Consider the following 17,094-nt stretch of genomic DNA (forward strand, 5'->3'; position numbering starts at 1 on the left):
TTCAGAGCCACAACACAAAAAGGCGGACTTGACAGCATCTCCAAAAACACCCGAGGAGCTCAAGAAATGTGTTTTCAATTACGTCCCGGTGGATACGGAACGGCAGAAGAAAAAAGAAAAGGAAAAAAAAAAAGCACTTGATTTATTTAGTGCTCGGTTCCAATAGCGCTGTGTGATTCGACGGGAAAATACTTCATCCCTCTTTTAATGCTGGAATGTTTAAAGGACAGGAACACGGCGCAATTAACCTCTCTAAGGGTCCCGGGCGGCGTCAATGAGACCAGAGCGACGCTGAAGGCGGCCCGAGACACGAAAGCAGACCAGGAAGTCAAGTGCAACATCCGATGAGCCGACAAACTCGTCGTAAAATCACGACGCAATCTGTGAATTCTTTGAAACTGAAGAAGTCACCGTGACCAATGAGTGCAGAGACGCTGTACCACATGACCTCACGCTGACCTGAAACTTGGTGAATTCTCTACTCTGATTGGTCAGAAAGGTGTCGATTCACTTTCTACACAAGCAGCTCTAACGGTAGCGCAGGTTTATATTAACGCGCACGGTCTAACACGTTATCGTTTCTATAGTAACAGGACGCACGGTATTTTATTTATTTGTTTAAAGGAGTCTCCGGTGTCAGAGGTACAGCTGTAGTTTTTTCGACATCTTCAGGACAGACGAGTTTACGCTTTTTATTTTCTTTGAGAGCGAGGGGGAAAAAAAGACAGGCGTAACGTGACGCGTGTTTATAGCGGCTATAACGCAAGTGAGAGCAGGCGTTAAATGTAACTATAAGCAGATAAAAATGATGACGCTTTGCTCTTTAATAAAAATAATGTTGCTCGTTGGTAAACTGCTGTGGTGTAAGAGGAATAAAACACTTCAGGAGGTGTCGCTGTAGGAAAATAATCAACGTCAGTAACTCGTCACTACGCCTCGTCGTGGATTATTTTCTTCTGTTTTAATGACTTTTTCGTCTATTTAAAAAGATTAATCTTTTTTTTTTTACTAACTCTGTCTATTCCAATAAAATTTATATTTCTCTTATTTTATTCTCTATTAAATTTTCCTCCTTTTTAATTTTTTTTTTTTTTTTTTTTTTACAAACCAGTGTTATTTTTATTTTCTAAAACAAATGGCTTGTTTTTCAAAAACTCACATTTTTTAAACGTATTTCTTCTATTTTAATGACTTTTTCTACAGATTACTTTTTCCTATAAATTTTTTATTCCCTCGATTTAAATTTGTATTCTATTTTTAATTGTATGATTTCTTCTATGCGACAATTTTTTTATGACATTTTTCCATTATTAGTTTTTATTCTTTCTTTTAAAAATTTAACTAACATTTCACTTTTATTTTCTATTTCAAAAAATGGCCTTTTGTTATTCAAAAACTCACATCAACTCATCAAATAAAAAAATTCTAAAACAAACTTTTATCTTCAGGACTTTAGCGCTAGGAAAATGGAGCTAGTGCAACCTGCTGGTATAGTAACGTAAAAATGTAATAGTTCCACACATCATTCCTTACAAAATTACTCGTTATTCGTAAAAAAAAAACGTTATTCGTATTTCATCAAGAACCACACAACCCTAAAGGCACGATAAACCCCACGCCTGAGGCACGTCTGTGTTTTCACAGTAAAGCGTAAAGCGGATTCTCAGACGCAGAACACACACACGTGACTTGGGTTTAAACTGAACAATGCAGACGTTCGTTCAGCTCAACCCTCGCTGCTTATACGTCTTCACTGCTTAACGTCAAGGTTGCGTTTTCAAATAAAACACGGCCCCTCCCCCCACCAATACCCCCACCCCCAGCCCCACCCCACCCCCCAGCTTTAGCAAGAGAGACTGTCCCTGTGCAACCGGAGACATCAGAACACCAACGTATCAGATTGGACGGATTCTTTCAGTCAACAAACGTGTCACGTGTGTTTATTTTTAAAAAACACACACGGCCTGTCCACTGCCTCAGGTATAACTCACACTGCACATCAGCTGCTTGTCGGCCATTTTGGTTAGCATTTAGCTGATGGACTAAACTATACTTTTTTTTTTAAAGTATTTTTCTGACTTTTTTTTTTAATAAATTAAATTTTCCTCTTCTTTAAATGTCTTATTTTAATATATTTTTTTACAAACTTCATTCTTATGGTTTCTTACTTTTTAATGACACAAATTCTATTTATTTCTGACTATTTCTATTTTTAAAAAGTAAATTCTTCTATTTGCATTCATTTTATTTTTATAGGATTATATTCTTTTTTATTTTTGCTTTTTTTTTTATTTATATTAATGACTTTTTCCAACAATTTTTATGATTCTTTCCATTTGATTTTTTTTTTTACACATTCTATTATTTATGTTGTTTTTTCATAATTTTTTTCTGTTTTAATTTTAGTTTTTTTTTTTTTTTTACTAAACCTATTTTCATGATTTTATTCATCCTTCTTCCTCCCTCTGCTGTTTCTTAATAATTTGTTATCATTTTTATTATTACGACAGTGGATCTCTTGCACTAGCAAAGCCAGTTAAGGAAGGACAACAGAAAGCTCTTATATATAATGCGTGTACGAACTAGCAATGATGAGCTTGATGCTCAGTGCGGTGTGTATTTACTCACCACGACCGGAGGGTTGTTCCACTGCTCGTACGTGCGTGCTGCGTAGGGGTAAATGCGATCGTTGATGATCTGCAGCGTGGTCAAGCCGATGGCCTTCATGGAGCTGAAGTACGCGTCCCAGAACCAGCGAGCCTGACAATCAACACAAGACATAACCTTCAACAACATCACTAGGTAGAGATAAAGACTGAGGACTGAGGGGTGAAACCATACGCTCTGCTCATGACCCGATCCGATCCGATTCACAATACCGGGCTCGCGAAGAATGATGACTGCTAAGACTCTTTATTTATTTCAATTTGGATAAAACTGTAAATACATTTTAAAATAGACAGAGAGGTTTACTAATGTGAACAAATCCTACTATAAGATAACTATATGCTAAAAACAATTAATTCCGTGGCCTCTGCCTCACAGACGGTAGATCACGGTAGATAAAAATTGCAGATGGTTTGAAAGCTACTGAAGACTGTTGTAACACGCCGCGATCCAGAAGTCACTTCACACGTGCAGGTAATTCCCGTCTCCGTGACGGCGCAGGCGCTCCATGACAGACCGCCATCATGTGACCAGCGTGCTCTCGCTCTCTGTACTTGAACTCTATGGGTTTCGCCGATTGGGACCTCTGGTGTTCAAACAGTGCAACTGCAGTCGACGCATAATTAACAGAACGCAGATTTCCACGTCGCAGCGTCGTCAGGTTTTTACATGGCGCTGTATCGTATCACGATGTATTCTAACACCACTACAGCAGACTGACACACCAACACTCAAGGAAATAAAAAAGGAGTAAGAGTTATAACGTGGCAATCCACCGTAGGTGAAACTCGGAAAGTCGCTTTTTCCTAATTCAGACCTGGAATTGGGGAATTCCCAGAGTGAGGTCGCAGTTGTACGGTTAATCTCTGAATTTATGGATTATTTCTGAGTGAAAGTACATTACTTAGTACAAGTATTTATTAAAGGACGTCACAGCACGCATCTGAAAGGTTTATTGTTATAATTAACGTTGTGGAATGTCCGTGAGTCAAGCTACTTCCTGTTCTTAATCACGTTATAGCAACAGTAATTCCCTCACCCCCCCCCCCCCCCCCATTTTACCCCCCCCTCTGTAAAATTATCCATTTTACAGAGAAACCTGAAAGCGTAAACGTCCCTGTCCTGAACATTTTCCTGTTCTGAGAAACGTTGTAAAGCACTCACACTGGAGACTCCTTCCATAAATAACACAAATAAAAAAAAAATTCATCCACATTCAAACAACATCCGTTTATTATTAGTCTTAGATTACGTAGCGCGTCCGCCGCACACATCCCTGTGCATGCGCTGTTAACGGGAACGAGAGCATTAATATTAACCTACTGTTCAGTGCTGTTATACGTAAATAATGCACGCCTAATGACCAATCAGAATCGAGAATTCAACCACGCTGTGCTGTATAAAACACACTTTCACAACACCCACGCTATGTGTGAAGTAAAACCGAGTAGAAAATCACGTAACAGGAAATCTGTTTACTGTCGACGGCGCCATTTTGTTGACATCAGGTGTGTTTACGTCGGAGAACTTCCCGACCTGAATGACCTCTCCGCTGCGCTTTTCCGCGTCAGGAGGGTTGGCCTTTTCCGAGTAGCGCCGCATACGCCGCCGCGTCCTGTTGCCTTTCTGACCTTCCACAACACTTTCAAAGGCAGCTCAGCGTCATTAAAACCCGGTGACACGACTGCAGGGAACATTCTGGATGGTTACGAGCTCTTCAGCCCATCACTCTTTCAACCTTTTATTTTTTTTCCTCCCCTGAAGTACCACAGGCTCGGCAGCTCCAAAACCTGGGCTCGAGGTCAAAGGTCACGCCGTGTTACTCCTCGTCAAAATTAAGTCACCTACGTGCTGTAAATTACGATACCACTATATCAACGTAACTAAATCAGAACGCCGGACAGGATCGTACCACTTGATGATGATGTCCAAGAATTTATTTATTTATTTATTTATTTTTAAGTTTCGCGTTGTATACATCTCAGTTCACGAGTTACAGGATTACAAATTAATCGATTATCATCATCGCCCCCTAATTACGACTGAAGATCCTGAACAGTAAGGCAACAGCGATAGCGATTAAGTTTTCTGTAAGGACAAATGTGTTTATTTAACATTAATGGAAGGAGTCTCCAGCGTCAGCGCTTCATAACAGACAGAGTTAAAAGGAAAAAAGAAAAAAAAAAATGTTTTCCGACATCTTCGGGACGGAGAACTTTACTCTTTACGACGGTCTACAGCAAGAACAGGAACGAACAACTTTCAAATGTAAATATAAATGGATAAAAAGTCGGGACGTGTCGTTCTTTAATAAACAGAAAGACTGTAATTGGTAAACTGCTGTCGTATAAGAGAGGAATAAATAAAACACTTGTGGATGTGCCGTTATGGAAAATGAATCAGCTTCTGGATGATCACACCAGACCGTCGCTGATTATTTTACCACGACAGCGCAACACACAGTGTTTTACTCTGTACAGAACGTGCACGTGAACGGAAACGTTCCACCGACGGCTCAGTTTAGGATTAACTAAGCTAAACTAATCTCCGTATAACCACGGTGATGTTTTCTGTCATCTCCCTCACTCTGTAAGCTACACGATGAACCCTCCCAGGCTAGTTTACAGCGCCTGTCAGATCGGATATCGATCGGCGTGAGAGAAAGAATTCGATTCACAACGACATTAAATATTGTTTCAGTAGCTTGAGGTTATACAATTTGCGTCTTTTCCCCCCTCTGGTGAGAAAAAGCGAGAACGTCGCTGTGAAAGCGATAAAACCGTACACCGAAAACTCGTCAGACTGCGAGAGGAACAATCCCGTCTCTCAGTCTGCAAACTCTATTCGCTCTGTCGGCGGCTTCCCTCCGCTCGTCCACAACGTTATCGGTTTTATTGACCGCCGTGTTTGTCGTCACATGGTCTACAGAGAGCGCCGCATTAGCAGAAGCGCGCGCTCTCTCTCTCTCTCTCTCTCTCTCTCCTCCCTGCACTCGTCCCGTCCCCAGCCCCTACGGCTCACGGGCCTTAAACGCTGAAAAGAAATACGACGACGCAAAAAACAGCTTTTCTTTATACGGAGAAGGGAAGAGGACTCGAAGAGACTTGGAGGGAGGGGGGTTGAGGGAAGCGTGGACGCTCATAAATCAGGGTCATGATGAAAGTTTCCTTTCCGAGCGGGGAAGAGAGCGGAGAGAAAGAAGAATAAGAAGGGGGGGGGGGGGGACGCCAAGCTCGAAGCTCCGAACGCTTCTCAAACTCTCGCGTTTTTATGAGACGCAGCTGCAGGATGAGGAAGACACCGGATCGTTAAAACGCCGTTAAAACTTTCACAGGAAAATGAGAATTCTTACCGCTTGAGGTAACAGGAATAACAATAATATTTACTGCATTACATTAAAAGCTGTAAGGAAAACATCCCCTATGTTATTCTGGTATTATTATTATTATTCTTATTACTACACCACAATAATAAATCATTCTGCATTATTTTTGCATTACTTCTGAGTATTTTAAAACAAGTGTCTCGTCGTGACGGAAACACTCGGGCCTACCCCCGAATATCTCTACTCTCTCGTTACTAATGTGACAAATAAATAAATAACCCTCAGACTTTCAGTTCCTCGTCACCGAGCCCCGTTTTGTGCTTTAATCTAATCTAATCTAATCAGAGTCTAAAGCTCTGAGGGGGGTCTCGGTCTGCTCCTAGAAGCTTGCCGAGAAACCGACGTTAAACCGAGAAGCAGCTGTTTAACACGTAGCTAACAAATTGTTTGACCTGAAAATCAACAACACCTCCCTAAAGAAAAGGGGTAGAGAGGTTTTCTTTTTTAGTCGACCCGTTCTGAAGCGCTGTGACGATCGGTCGGGGCGCCGCAAATTACACTCCACAATAAAATAAAGAGGACAAGACCGCACTTTTTTAAAAAGTAGGTGCAAAGGGATCTATGAAACATGCAACCTCGGCTAAACAAGAGGCTGTTTTTAAACACACACACACACACACACACACACACACACACACACATCACTGGGTGGATGATTGACACCTGCGCCCTCTGTTGGTGAAATAAGAATTGTCCATAAACGCTCTAATTTCTGCCTTAGAGGTTTTAATCATGACATTAGATATCTGAATTTAACCCTTTCATGTAATTTAAGATTTATTTATTTTTAAATCTATAATTCTGGTCAGCTGTTTCAAATATTTGCGATCTGAATGTTTAATATAAGTGATATTTACATGATCAATTCATATGATCCATGATTTTAAGGAAAGAAAAAACAAAAGAGGAGCAGGGACAAGATTTACGTTCCCATTGAACCTCAGCGCTCGATTAAAAGGGTGAGGAAACCCAACCCCGGACAATTTGCTATTAATCTGTATAATTAACTCGATCTTGGTTTTAGGTCGACGTTTTCCATCGGTGCTGGATTTTTACTTCGATGAACGGTTCCGTACACTACGCACGATTCTTTCCGTCTCCCTGCTTACAGCGGTGCCGTGGAATTCCTCCCTCGCTCTACCTCTACTTTAAGAGAAGCGATGCGGCGGCGCTTTAGTGTTTTAGCCCGTCCAGCTCTCTCATCTGGTACACTCTGTTCAAACAGATCAGCTTCCGGAAACTTCATCATCTCGTGCATCGCTAACTAGCCGAGTCGAGAGTCTGTCCTCTTTTAGCTGCAGTGCATTCTGGGAGTTTCAGCCCAGCGTTCGCAGCAACGTCTCCACGAATTCTAACAACCGCTAAAACAAAAACACAGCACTTAACACATCAGAAATACTGAAATATCAACATGCTTCATGTGTCTGAGGATGGAGTTTTCATTTAAAAGCGGAAACACGGAGACAGGAAGTGTGTCAGTAATTTCACCTTTTGATAAAACGTATTTAAATGTACAGCATTAAGGGGGGCGGGGTGAGGGGGAAGCATGTTCTTATTATTTTTGCCCGCTGCTTGTCTGAAAGGATGATTTCCCCGGCGCGTCGTTGAGGGAGACGCGTTATGAAGAAGCACAGATGGGGATGTTAGTGCAGCGGAACAGAGGTCATAATTTCTCGCTGGATTAAACGTCACACGACAGCTCGGGATTTAGTCAGATCCGGTCCTGGAGTGCAGCAGCAGCACAGCCTCGCGATTTGTAGCGCTCGGAGACACCCGATTTGTCTCCACGGTTTAATTACCAGGTTTATTCGGTGTGTTAAAGGACTGAAATTAATTAAACTGGTCTGGAATTCAATCCTCTAGGACTAAACTCTGCTTTTAAAGGGACAGTTCACCCAAAAATGAAAATTCTGTCATCATTTACTTACATCATTTACTGAAGAAAGTCAGTGATACGGTTTTGGAACGATATGAGGGTGAGTAAACGATGACAGGATTTCCATTTTTGGGTGAGCTATCACTTTAAAGCTGTAGACTGCGACCCCGTGTGTGTCATGCTGGTCCAGGAAAATAATCAGCGATGCTGCGGAAACAGCGGCGCTACTGTTCCCAATAACAGCACATCTACAGGTGTTTTATTCCTCTTATATCGCAGCAATCTGTCTACGATTACAAGTTTTTTTCTTACAAAACGACATTATACTTTTTATCCGTTTATAGTTACGTGTGACGTTGCTGAACGTCCACGAAACAGGTTCTCACTCACGCTAGAGCAGCGATACACCGTCGTTCACTCACCGTTAATTCTGAGAAACTGCAAAGACGCGTAACTCATCTGTCCTGCAGACGTCGGAAAAATTAAAGCTACAGCTTCACCTCTGACACTGGAGACTCCTTCCATAAATGTTAAATGTACAGAAAACATTACCGTATCGACGATTACGAGTCTCTGCGAATGAGCCGGTGATAGAGTTCAGAGTTAAACTCCATATAAAAAGCTAGTTTCTGTACATATACCTGTTAACACAGAATACTTTCCTTCTTAATAACGCTAGCATCCACCTCCTTACCTGTCTCTGCATCTCCTCCACCTGTCTATGAGGAATACTTTTCAAAATCATATACATCTCCGGAAGCTTCTCCTCCGGAATGACGACCGACGCTCTGAAAACATAAAAGCACGACAATTCAACCCTTTTCCTATTTATACGGTTGTTATTATAACACATACCCACAGATATATTTTTTACATGGTTTCATGAAGCGAAAAACGGTGTGCAAAAGTTTAGTTTCTTTGCTAAAATTCTATTACATTAACAAATAAAAAATAAATAAAAATGTGGTGAAAACATTACGGCTGAAATTTATAAAAGCTATTCAATATCATTTTTAGGTTTCAGATATAAACAAAATATTTGTTCAAATGTCCAACATGTTAGAAAAGTTATAGATCATTTAGTAATTATGCAGATTAGCTCAGATGTTATATTAAAATAAAATAAATTAAAATAATAATAATAATGCTTGGTGAAGTCTGGACATTTCTTCCACCGTCAGCCATTTTGGATTGTTAGGAGCAACACTTAACATTTAAATCTAATCTATTTCTTCAAAAACAAGCTGAAACAGTGTGCGAGTGCATGCGAAAGGGTTAAATTACAACATTTTCCTCTATAACGTATATATTTTTTATTTTTGACATGCGTACCTTTTCCAGTCCAGCACTTCAGAGAAGGGAAGGATGTACGAGTCGGCCATGATGACGGGAACACATCCCGCCTGCAGCACGTCGCTGAGAGTGGCCTGGCCGAGTCGAGCGCCGCGTAACACCACGCAGAACGACGATTCCTACGGCAACGATAACAGCAAAGAACGTCTCAGAGTAAAAACACGTGCCTCTGTCAGTACTTGGCGCGACACGGTGAAGACGGGGGGTGCCAATACTTTCAATCTCGGCGGCCACGGAACGGATTTGAGGTTAACGTTAGGATTTTACATGGATCACGGGTAAGAAAAACGTAAATGCTAAATATTCTGAAACTTTATCGCTGTGATCGGTCCCGTTGTAGATGTCCACAGACTTTAAAATTCTATTTTTAAAGTGATAATAATTCTAAACAAGAATGTGTTATTTAATTTATTCAATCAGCTGCCTAGCGTTAGCCGCTTGGTCTAAAAAAATAATAAAAAATAAAAATAAAAAGGCATTAAATAAAGTAAAACGCTGCTGAAATACATTACTTGTAAAGTCGAACAGTTCAATCTGGGAGAAAATGTATTCTTTCAAATTTTTTCCTCTTTTTTTTTTTATTTTTAAGCCCCACTACACCTTGTTCTACAGAGAACAACAAGCACTGATATATAAATAATATAGCAATATACAAAATAATATTTTTATGTACCGTTAAAGTGGCTCCTATGAAAAAGGAGAAGGAAAGAAAAATATATACATAGATAGATGAATTTTAAAAAATGCATGTGCACAACAAAAAAAAAAAAAAAAAGGAAAAAAAAGAAAAGAACCGGGACAAAGCAGGGTGTAGTACAGGACAGAAAAATATTAAGTGGATGACTGAAAAAATATATAAATAAATAAGAAAAAATATGCATGCAGCATGTCAGCAAATAAAAAAAAATTATTAAAAAAACAAGGATGAACACCGGAAACGACAGAAAAAACATTTGAAAAGAAGGACGGGTGGATGAATGAATACGTAAATAAATAAGAAATAATAAGCAAGCGCTCGTCAACAAATAAAAACATTTAAACAGCACAACAGGGACAAAAACGTATTTAAAGAAGATTAAAATAAGGAAATAATATTCGTGTGCACATTAACAAATTAAATTAAAGTACCACCAAACTGGGGTGAATATACATGACAGGGAAAAAAACGCAAAGATGAATGAATGGACGATTAAATAAATAAATAAATATGGGGGAAAAAAAAAAAACACGCATGTGCACATCAACAAATAATAAAAGAAAAACTAAACTGCAAACACATACATGACAGAAAAATGCAAAAAGATGATGCATGGAAGAATTAATAAACGTTAAAAAATGAAAACAGGGCCTAATACATAACAGAAAAAAAAATTAAGTGAACGAATGACTGAAGATAAAAATAAATAAGGTAAAACATGCATGTGCACATCAATAAACAAAAAATAAACAGCAAAACAGGGAAGAACACATGAAAGGGAAAAAAGGGAAAAAATTTCCACTCCCTGAAACGTTCAAATGCAGTTTATTGAAATGATTTTTCCGTAAGCACGGCCAGCGAGTTTAAAACGAGGCGCTCATTGAGACGGTGAGTTACCTGTAGTATCTGGGGGTAGTCGTACGTCTGGCCCTTGGAGCAGCGTTTCCGGGCCGAGGCCACGCCCTGAGAGAGGTTACTGCACTTGTCCAGCAGGAGGATGGACTCTCCGTTCTCCTCCTTCAGCCTCTCCAGCTCTGTGCGGTACTCCCGATGGACGGCGGTCTGAGACGACAGGATGAAGTATCGCCTCGGGCTGAAACACAAAGTCGGGACGCTCGCGTCGACGTGCTGCGAACGTACTATTTATTAACACGTAGCGTAAGAACAGAACTCACCCGGGCTGTCTCTCCGGGAGGTCCACTTCAGCTGACAGGGGGCTGTACACGGGGATGCTGACATCGTAGCCTTGTCTGTAGGTCCACGTCGAGAAACCGCCTCCAGCTAGCAAAGCTCTACGCACACAAGATACATTATTTATTTATTTATATTGTCCTGTCTCAGAATCCTTGGCTTTGTATTCTCATCAGATGCAGTGCTAAATGCAAATGGGGTGCCAATAATTATGAGGCATGTGTTTTTGCACACACTTTTGAAAGGTTTTGAGCGATTCGTTCATTAATGCGTTATCGTTTCTATAGTAACAGCTCATTCACGTGGACACTGCACTAATAATAAACAGACTGTTTAAAAACACGTGTCATCGTTGCTACGGTGACGTTTTCTGTGTTTTTTAAAAAAAACAACACATTTCTTGGACATTCCTCAACATTAAACGTAAGTGTCAATTAGAGACGGAACCGGTCTGATATCCAGGCTCAGTATCGGGTCGGTACCAGCAAGAAACGGCGGATCGGATATCGGGGGAAAAAGAATGAATCTGATCTGATCCTGTAATAAATGGGAAAGATTTGAGATTTGATTTGATTTATTTTTAATAATATTTATATTTTATTATATTTGAAATGTAAGTGATGTTTGTGTAAAAGAGTTTAACTGAATAAAAAAAAGTTGTGGTTTTGTGTAAGTCCTGTTTTTGGCTATGCATTGTTTCCTGCTTTATTTCTAAAAATAATCATTTTAATCTCCCTCTCTCGCACTGTATATATACAAAAATATATAACAAAAAATGCCATTTCTCACGCTCTTATATATATATACATATATATATATATATATATATATATATATACACACACCCAACAAAAAATGTCCTCTCTCTCTCTACAAATAAAAAAAATGCCATTTCTCTCTCTCTCTCTCTCTCTATATATATATATATATATATATATATATATATATATAAAAAGGAAAATATGTCATCTCTCTTTCACACACCCCCCCCCCCCCCCCCCCCATCACTCTCTAAACAAGTCAAATGCATGACATCACTTTTTCATAAATAAATAAATAAATCAGAATATCATCGCTGGTGAATTGCTGAGGTATGAGAAGAATAAAATACCAGTTGGTGAGTATGATGTTACAGGAAAATAATCAACTTCAGGGTGAAACAGACCAAACAGAGCACAGCTGGATGAATCCAGGAAATTCCCTCCAGCTCCAGATAAGCGTTGGCTATTTCAGGGCTTTCGAGTGCATAAAACTCACCTTTTCCACTTGGAGGCCGAGGAAGAGGCTGAGACCTGAGCGCTACGTAGCAGTAAATACCGGGAGATTACACTCGTCTGTCTGATCCTCTCTCTCCCTCTCTCTTCTCTTACACTCTCCTTCAGAATATACCGCTTTAAATTAAAGTATCACAGCTGTCATATAGTTTCCCATCCATACAGTAAACATCAACTAAACCAAGCATCAGACGCACCAAACTTTAAAGCGCATGCAGAAAATACTCAATAAGATTTAACTTTATTTAAACCAAGCTTATAGCAGATCCAGATTTCTGTCTGACTGTAAAAGAATTACAGCTCACTGGGGTATCGTACCGGGTTTTTATCGGGTGCAGCGTCACCACGAACACGACACTCAGTGTGTTTAAATATAGATAAGAGTTAACAAAACACACTCAGACACATGCGGTACATTAACGCCTGAATCGCTCGGCGCCATAAATCAGCTGGCTCAGGAGAGACAAAGCGCGAGTCGCTGCTGCCCCTGAGTGGACTGGAATGGCTAACATCACATCCCCGCACTTTCTAAAAAAAATAAAGAAGAATTTAAATGTTTTAAGACCTACATTAATGACCCATGAGTAATAACCAATTTACTAACTAAACTTACAAAAACAGTTAAATAAATAAATGAATAAATAAACAAATATTATTAATAAACGCGTTACTGCACTGGAAGTAGTCAATCTGATGTAAAATTTTTACTTACAGTGTTAAAATGTTATGATTTTAAAAACGTTTCTATAATAACACTTCCATTATATTTGAATAAATAATCATTTGTATGAATAATTCTTCTTTTGTGTTCGGATAGAAGCACTGGTTACCCTAACCACCCCACGGTGTGTGTGAACGGAGTGTGATATGCTCATGCACTTACGGGGTAAAAAGTGAACTAGAAGATAGAGGTACTGTAAATAATTTAGCGTTACTCTGAACCATGTTGAGAAAGTCACCTGTCTCTGGGAACGTCCAGCGCCGTGTTGTAGTCCGGAGGTCCTCCGGGTAACATGTTGAACAGTAAGTGATTCATCCCCTTATCCCATCTGTAAACACACACACACACACACACACACACACACACACACACACAAACGGCATTCTATCACGTCTACACAGGGTATTGATGCGGTGTAACACACTCAGAAGAAAGCGCTATCTGCCTTTTTCTGCATACATGAACTCACAGATGCCTGTGATTGGCTAGTGTCGCTGTGGTTGATGGGGGAGTATACCCCTCCCACCCACAGAACACGGACAATTTGTCTCTCTTGGACTCCCGGATAAACCTCCAAAACGTCTCATCCTCCTCTTTAGGGGTCAAGCACCAAAGGTGTGTAGGCACCTGTCGTTTTCATTAGTTTCTGCTTAATATTATTCTTATTCTTCTATTATTATTATTATTACTCACTAGGAGTCTAGGCAGCCCTATGAACCATAAGCAGGAAAATGATGAAATTTGGCACAATCATAGATATGACCATGAATAGTATCTGGACCAATGATGAGCTCTCTAGGATCAACTCTATAGCGCCACCACTAGTTCAAAAATTGTTACAATTATTGAACACTTTGCCCTAGAGAAAAGAAGTTTAGTTCATCAGATTACTCTCCTCATGGTGATCACAACTGATATCTTTTACATTAAGACTCCACCCATTACAGTAGTCACCATTTTGAAATTTACAATATTCAGTTTTTTCGCTACTCTTCAATCTTACTCTCATCTGTGCTCCTGAACTTATCTTTTATTCATTCATGTACAGTCTATTTCTCCTCTTCGAGTTCTTCAGGCTCCGCACTGCACTCGCTGCGCCTTTGGTGCTTGGCCCCTTTAAACGATGCTTCCGGATTGAATTCTTCTTATTATTACTAGTAGTAGTAGTATAAGTATCATTTAAAAATATATTAATTGTGCACTTTTCAAACGCCTTACATTAATAATATTAAGTGAAAATCCCGAGTGCGAGGAAATAAAATAAAAACATATATTATAAAGTGTGAGAGACAGCGAGAGAGAGAGAGAGAGCGCTGTAGGTTAGACTCTGAGGTGTTCACCTGGGTAACATGGCGAGGGCCTGAGCGGTTTCCCGAATACGTAGTGAGTTCTGGTTCAGCACGTCGATGGAGGGGATGAACAGACAGGCGCGAGTGACATCATCGGTGTAGAAGTCGCTGTCGGAGACGGCACTCAGCAGCTCGTTATACTCACGGGACAGACCGCTACTGCTGATGGGCACACCCACCTCATCCACAAACCTCTGCAGGGGGTAGATGTACACCTGCACGCACACACACACACACACATTATAAAATCTTATTATATCTTGTATTTTAACTCATTTTACTTCTTAGGTATCTGTTTTTTTTAAACGAGATATTTAAATCTATTAGGGATGTCAGTCTGAATTATCGACATGCAGTCTTGAATAAGAACTGGTTTTATTAAAACCTTTAATTTAATCATCATTAAGAAAAATGAATTATTTATGAATTTTAATGTTAATGTAAATTTCAATTCAAATACTGTTTTCCTTTCATTGTATTGTAATTTTAATTTAAAGCATTTTAAAATGTACTGTTTATTTACCTTTTTAATAGCTTTAGTTTATTTAAAGATCGATTTCACATCTTTTAAAATAATTTTATTATTTTAATTTAATTACTTTGTGTTCATTTTACTTAATTTTTTTATCTAGAATTTAAAATTGTATTTAAATGTATAATTTATTTAAATTGACTTCATTTTTTATATTTAATATTTTATCATTTAAATCTAATTTCAACGTAATGGAATTGTCCCTAAATGTACTTTTTATTCCATTTTTTTAAATCTCGAAATTAACATTTTATTTTAGATTAGAATTGAATTTGAAAATGTTATTTCGATTTCATCTGAATAATTGATGCTTAGGCGCAGCACTGAATGTGAGATAGTGATTATCTCGGGTGATGTGACGTGTCGAGGGTAAATCACTTAAAAACCAGTAGTTCATGTTAAACCATGCTGGTGTACAGGTACAGGTGTTCTGGTAGCCATGCCTCTGATGATATGGAACGTTCCAGATAGTTCCTGAACTCGCCTTGATGCGGTTTTTGGGATTGTAGCCACAGCGGTAGACGTCGAAGCAGGTGTGCATTCGGCAGCTCAGATCTCCTCTCTCGGGGATGGGACTGGACGTGGGCAGTTTGACCAGCGGAGCGTCGTGCACACTGCGGCGGTCCAGCGTCCACTCCGCCGAAGACTCGATGGAGTGAGGCCAGAACTGGAACATTCCGGTCGCGATTAAACCCAGCAGCACCACCGAGAACAGAGTGATGTAGTAGATCCGGTGTTTGGTCTTCATGCGAGGGATGAGAGCCGGACCGCGAGAGCTGTATTTCACTGACGCACACATCCTGAGCACAAAGCACTGAAACACACACACAATAGGGCTGTGTCTCAAATAGTGGCTTCCTTCATACTCACTATTCCATAATCCCTATTCCCTTCTCCGTATTCCCTACTCACTATTCCATAATCCCTATTCCCTTCTCCGTATTCCCTACTCACTATTCCATAATCCCTATTCCCTTCTCCGTATTCCCTACTCACTATTCCATAATCCCTATTCCCTTCTCCGTATTCCCTACTCACCATTCCATAATCCCTATTCCCTTCTCCGTATTCCCTACTCACCATTCCATAATCCCTATTCCCTTCTCCGTATTCCCTACTCACCATTCCATAATCCCTATTCCCTTCTCCGTATTCCCTACTCACTATTCCATAATCCCTATTCCCTTCTCCGTATTCCCTACTCACTATTCCATAATCCCTATTCCCTTCTCCGTATTCCCTACTCACTATTCCATAATCCCTATTCCCTTCTCCGTATTCCCTACTCACTATTCCATAATCCCTATTCCCTTCTCCGTATTCCCTACTCACTATTCCATAATCCCTATTCCCTCCTCCGTATTCCCTACTCACTATTCCCAACGCCTTACTCTCTTTCCTTACTATGTATCCCCCCCCCCCCACACCCTATTACTCACTCCCTACTTACCTAAAAAAGGTAAAGTAGATTAAAATACAAGAATAAATAAACAAGTAAACAGACAGATAAATAGATTGACAAGGAAGAAAGGATAAATAAATAATGAATAAATAAAAAGGAAACTAATGAGAAATTATAAACAAATGTACAAATAAATTAATAAATCTGAAGAAATAATATAATTAATAAAGAATGAGAAATAAATTATGAGCAAGATTTACTAATTAATTAATTAATCAATCTATTTGTTTGTTTACAAAAAATAAATAATACATTTCATTTATTTTTTTTTTTTACCATTTTATTTCTGGCATGTCTTTGATGCATGAACAGTTCACTAACTGTAAAATAAAATGTGATGTTTTTTTGTTTTTTTTAAATAACGTCAGATTTTTTTTCATGTAATGTCATTTTTATTGTCATGTCATTTTAAATAATTTTACAGCTCTTATACAGATTATATCACTTGCAATAATATAATCCCAAGGCATTAATGACTAATTAAACACAAATTTGATGATTTTCATAGCGTGTGTCTTAGCTAGCTAGCATGCTAACTACACATTACAGACCAGCCAAATGTACTCATTAAGGGAACCTTACTAGAT

The 17,094-nt window shown here is 39.3% G+C and overlaps 1 protein-coding gene across 2 annotated transcripts in view; it reads right to left on the reverse strand.

Moving 5' to 3' along the window:
* Positions 1-17,094, reverse strand: part of ext2 (exostosin glycosyltransferase 2) — a 39,529-nt gene that overhangs the window by 22,055 nt on the left and 380 nt on the right. For both annotated transcript variants that reach the window (XM_053683316.1, XM_017478898.3), the window contains 8 exons: positions 15,530-15,859; positions 14,505-14,728; positions 13,403-13,492; positions 11,154-11,270; positions 10,876-11,071; positions 9,261-9,400; positions 8,623-8,716; positions 2,629-2,760 (listed from right to left, as the gene is read on the reverse strand). In XM_053683316.1, the coding sequence (XP_053539291.1) occupies positions 2,629-2,760; positions 8,623-8,716; positions 9,261-9,400; positions 10,876-11,071; positions 11,154-11,270; positions 13,403-13,492; positions 14,505-14,728; positions 15,530-15,844 (1,308 nt within the window). In that variant the 5' untranslated portion in view covers positions 15,845-15,859. Of the gene's footprint in view, positions 1-2,628; positions 2,761-8,622; positions 8,717-9,260; positions 9,401-10,875; positions 11,072-11,153; positions 11,271-13,402; positions 13,493-14,504; positions 14,729-15,529; positions 15,860-17,094 lie in introns of those variants that run through there.

This window comes from Ictalurus punctatus, chromosome 10 (genome assembly GCF_001660625.3).
Source record: "Ictalurus punctatus breed USDA103 chromosome 10, Coco_2.0, whole genome shotgun sequence".
In the NCBI taxonomy this organism is placed as follows: domain Eukaryota; kingdom Metazoa; phylum Chordata; class Actinopteri; order Siluriformes; family Ictaluridae; genus Ictalurus; species Ictalurus punctatus.